Raw genomic sequence first — 4,603 nt, 5'->3', positions numbered from 1 at the left:
TAAAATAACCAGAGATTCGCATTTTACTAAAAATGTGCGGTCCATTTATCGCCTTCTGCCTACATCCGTGGTACCCTACCACCGCCATCCGTTTCTCCACCGTTTTGTCCGGCCGGACCAAATAGTAATTGCCTATTGGCCGGTCCGACAGTGTGACAGAACGGGGGGAGGAGGAAGATAGAAGATTACATAGATGGAAAAAAATGGGTTTCTGACTATCTTTTCAAGTTTCTTGTCTCTTGTTTATCGCCTACAAATTGGCGTGCATCATAGGCAGATAGGCGGACCGGTCTGTCACATACTGTTGGCGGAATGCCCAGCTCTGTAAATAACTTACACACATATTTTAGTCCAGTGGAAGGGAGCTGTAGAAAGCTAAGCAAGAAATTCCACCCCAAAAACAATAGCAACAAAAAGCATATGATTTGAGTGCCAATGCAGTTTTCGTACAAATATTTGTCAATGTAATTCAATGTAATCTAGGTTAGGAAATGTGAATAAATGTTTGGTATATTCAAGTGTGACCGTCAGACTGTTACCATTCCATTGCACTGCAGCCCACTCTTACACCCTTGACAATAAATTTTTCTGGCGCGAAAATTGTTTATTTATGTGAGTCATTTAAAATGTTGATTCTGCCTAGATCTTGGAGTCTCCAACTCCTCTGCCCTGGGCAATCCCCTAAAAGTGCTTAAAATTAATGTGTATTTGCTGTCCTCGAGTAATTGATTTGTATATCCCTGCAATAGTGTGACTTGTATTTGTAATAGAGTAAACTATATTCATGAGAATAATTTGGCTTCTTTATTTCAAATTTTAATGTTGCATTAAAAAAAAGAATACCCTTGCCACCATTCTCTTTGCCGGCTACTCAACTTCGCCAAGGCGCGTAGACTAGACATTACGCAAACCAACAAAACGGAAATAGACGAGATTCAACTGTAGAATAAAATAAATAAATAAATAAAGTACAAAGAGATGTTTTCTTTTACAGGTTCATAATGGCAAATAACTGTGTTAATCACTTTAAAATAAACATGTTAAATCATTATGTAAGCTAAATACACATAAGGTGGTTAACATTTGTACATCGACATTTCCTAAATGTTATTTTACTTTGAAAGGTAGAGCAGGACATTTTGTCTGCACGCCGTGTAATCGCTGTCTGTGCCTGCGTGAGCGTGTGTGGTCGGCTTCCGGCTGCAATTCGGCGTCTGAGCGCAGTCGGTCTAGTCAGTGTAGATCGGCTCGCCATGGCGGAAGGACGAAGAGAACATCCACCCCATCCTCTCCTGTCCCTACCACCGGCTAGTAAGCGACCCTGCCTGCGCCCAGCTCCCCGGGGTCCCGGCCCTGGGCCCGGACACGGAAGCGGCTTAACCAGCTCCCGACATCGTTCCCCGGAGTCCCTCCTGGACTGTGCCGCGAAGGCAGTAGCGGAAAAGTGGGCCTTCGAAAGAGTAGAGGAGCGTTTTGAGCGGATCCCAGAACCCGTTCAGCGTCGTATCGTCTATTGGTCTTTCCCCCGAAACGAGAAGGAGATATGCATGTACTCTTCGTTTCAATGCCGAGTAGCCGGCGAAGAGGGTCCGTCGACAGCTACCGGAGGGGCAGGGGGTGCCGGTTCCGGACCTACAACTACCGCTGGTGGCGGAGGAACCGCCACTGGTTCGACGACATTAGGAACAACCGGAGCAGTGGGAACGGGAGATGCACTGCCTTTCCGCCGTGGTATCCGATTGCTCGAGACCGGCTGCGTGGAAAACGTTTTACAAGTCGGTAAGTGGGACGATTTTCCGTAAACAAACGCGCAACTTCTTGGCTCAGCGGACCGTTGCCGACTGACGAGCGTCCCTAAAGAATCTTTACCGGACACGCTTGATTGAAGCGTACTCTTAACGATTGTTTTTGGAATGTTTGCTGTTTTTATTCTAAACACGAGCGTGAGTGAGTGGTAGCGTGACAAATGTTTTTAACTTCACAAAGATTCCTGGCCGACGTTTTTGTCAAATGTCCTCGTGTCTGGGTGAGTGTGGAGATAAGGTTGCTTGCTGACATACCCGACCAGCTGCTGTTTAAAAATTAAAGGGCTTCCTATTGTGGCTTCGCTACGCTTTAACTGGCCTCTCTCTGTTTGTGGCATTTAGAATTGTGCTAAATGTAAGGCGTGCTGTGTTTTCGGTCAACTAAAACACTCCAAGAATAATTGAAAGATGAGCTAGTGCTCACTTTTTCGACGAGCCGGGCTGACTGGATCTCGACGCGCAGACAAGTCCGGGGAGGCACAGAGGAGGGCTCTTGTTGACAGGCACCGATACAAAAGGTCTCAACGGGTCTTTATGTTTGTTTATTTGCGTCAGTTACCAATTGCAAGTCTTTTTCCAAAACTAGCCGTTAGCTGAGAGTGTCTTAGCAAAGGAACAAAGGCTGTTATTGGGTCTCTTATTATGGTTAATCCGACGTTAATCCGGGAAAAAAAAGTCCCTCACACGGCTGTGTTTACTCGCCGCTGCTGATCGGAGTGGACAAAGAGACGCGGACACCACCAGCCTGGAAAATACCTTCTGTTAGTGGTGTTTTCCGTCAGTAGTTTGAGTCTAACGTTCAAATCCGTTCTTTGCGTGCGTTTGCCCAGACGCTTGCCACACAAAAGGCTCACAGTTGAAATGATCGATAAGCGTCTCGCATTTCCAGCACTGCAGAGAGGATGTTTTCAAACAAAGGGCCATTCCGCAAAAGCTCCTTCTCCAACGCCATCCTCATTCAAGTCCTTACAGTCACAACATGAGTTTGGACATGACGAAAATGGATGGGATTGAAACTGTTGAAGGTGGGGCAAAAACAGCCTCTTCGTGTTATTGGGCTATTTTTTTCTTGTTTGGCCATATGGCGTGAAGCACTGGAGCTTGTCTGGGGTTTCATGTTGCCTCAAGGTATCAGGGGAAGCTGCAAACTGTGGCTTCTTTTTGGATTGCTGTATCTTATTGCATCTTTTTTAAATGGCCATTGATTCCACTCCATTTCTATCTGAAACGTGAGACTTGTGAATATGAAAGCGAGATTTACTTTTAGCTTTGTTTAGTGCCATCTGGCTTGATGCGTTTGTGCAAGCTTGCGAGATGTGATCCTAAAGCGGCACCTTATTTAAAGTGTTAATGTCAGGATAATTCTAGCTGGTTGATGATTGCCTGTAATTGGGCACCATATTCAAAGAATGTTGGCAAGGGGGCTTTAACTAGAAAGAAGGGACACTTCCGGTTATCATAAACACTACCATGCACATAAACGCTGCACAGCGTGCTGCTTTGGTGCATGTTATGTAGTAATTCAAAACATATGGCACATAACTGCTGTGTATAGATATTTTTTTGGGGTCAAATACGTTACATCCCCTCAGGTGTAAACTGACATTTGAACGAACAGAAGCAAAGTACAGTATCCGAAAGCAAACACCACCAGCCTTACCTGTCTCTCCACACGTTGTATCTCATCTCCCCCAAGGTCAGTCACAGCAGGTCGACACATGGTTTTGTCTCTCTGTCAACAAAATGGAGACCAGTTAAATAGTTGTGTGACATCAAGATAATATTTGGCCTGCGCTTCAGTTTGTGGCCCATTGGAAACGGTTGTGAACAAATTACAAACAAAACAAAACTTTTGTATTTAAATAATAACATTTGAAGAAACTACCTACATGCGCGATAAACCTATTAAGCATATGATTACAACCCTGGATTTATCAACTGCTTTTCACTTGGCTCTTACTACTATGTTGTAATGGCACTACTCTCCTGACAGAGCTGCATGCTTACAGGTGTGTTGATGACACATGCTTAAAAATATGGCCCTTTTCCATAGATTTGCACAAAGAAATCAGTTGTTGATTGTTTGAGCTGCATTAACTAAAAATCTAGTCTTTTTTTATCAATCCCATCAATCTATTATCATTATTTTGAAACCCTGCTGCATTGGAAAAAAAACACTGCTTTCCAACGAATATTGAATACGTTACTGGCGTTGATTTCATCACACAATTTATAATTGTGGAATGCCAGATTGCTGCATGATAGTACACACAGTTGTGTACTGTACAAGATCCAGGTAAATGCAAGATCTTCCATATTAACTCTGATGCAAAAATTGTGCTTGATCTGTGTTTAAAGCAGATTCAGACACAGAAAATAAATTATGGGAGAGTAGGATTAACACTTACCTTCTTTAGTAATTTTACAATTTTCTGTTTTTCTTGACGAACAAGAACCACAAGTTTCACTCACATTAAATCACCTACTGGGATTTTAAACATTTGGCGATATTAGATGATGCTCTGAGTATTGTTACACTGCTCATTTAAGTATTTGCATATGTTTAAAAAAACCTAAAGCAGCCTATAATAGTCCCGGGTAGGACTGAATGATTAATTGATTTTTTTTTAAATTGCTATAGTTGCCGTTTAAATGGTCATTACTTTATTGACAGCATAGGGCAGAGGGAGAATCACGGAACGCTAAGTTAACGCTGCCACAGACACAGCATGCTTGATTCTTTTCACCTTGCAGGGCTAAAACTTCATGCGTGTGAAAAAGAACCCCTCACCGTGTAC

At 43.2% G+C, this 4,603-nt stretch overlaps 1 protein-coding gene across 1 annotated transcript in view; it reads left to right on the top strand.

Moving 5' to 3' along the window:
* The first annotated feature begins 1,169 nt into the window (after positions 1-1,169).
* Positions 1,170-4,603, top strand: part of zswim5 (zinc finger, SWIM-type containing 5) — a 76,391-nt gene continuing 72,957 nt past the window's right edge. Inside the window, exon 1 of the mRNA XM_086043549.1 lies at positions 1,170-1,779. Within this exon, the coding sequence (XP_085899675.1) occupies positions 1,254-1,779 (526 nt within the window). The 5' untranslated portion in view covers positions 1,170-1,253. The remainder of the gene's footprint in view (positions 1,780-4,603) is intronic.

The sequence above is a fragment of the Filicampus tigris genome, chromosome 10 (assembly GCF_054856515.1).
Source record: "Filicampus tigris isolate MCC_2025a chromosome 10, RoL_Ftig_1.0, whole genome shotgun sequence".
Classification (NCBI taxonomy): domain Eukaryota; kingdom Metazoa; phylum Chordata; class Actinopteri; order Syngnathiformes; family Syngnathidae; genus Filicampus; species Filicampus tigris.
Note: the sequence above shows the minus strand (reverse complement) of the source record. Positions and strands in the feature narration are given on the sequence as shown.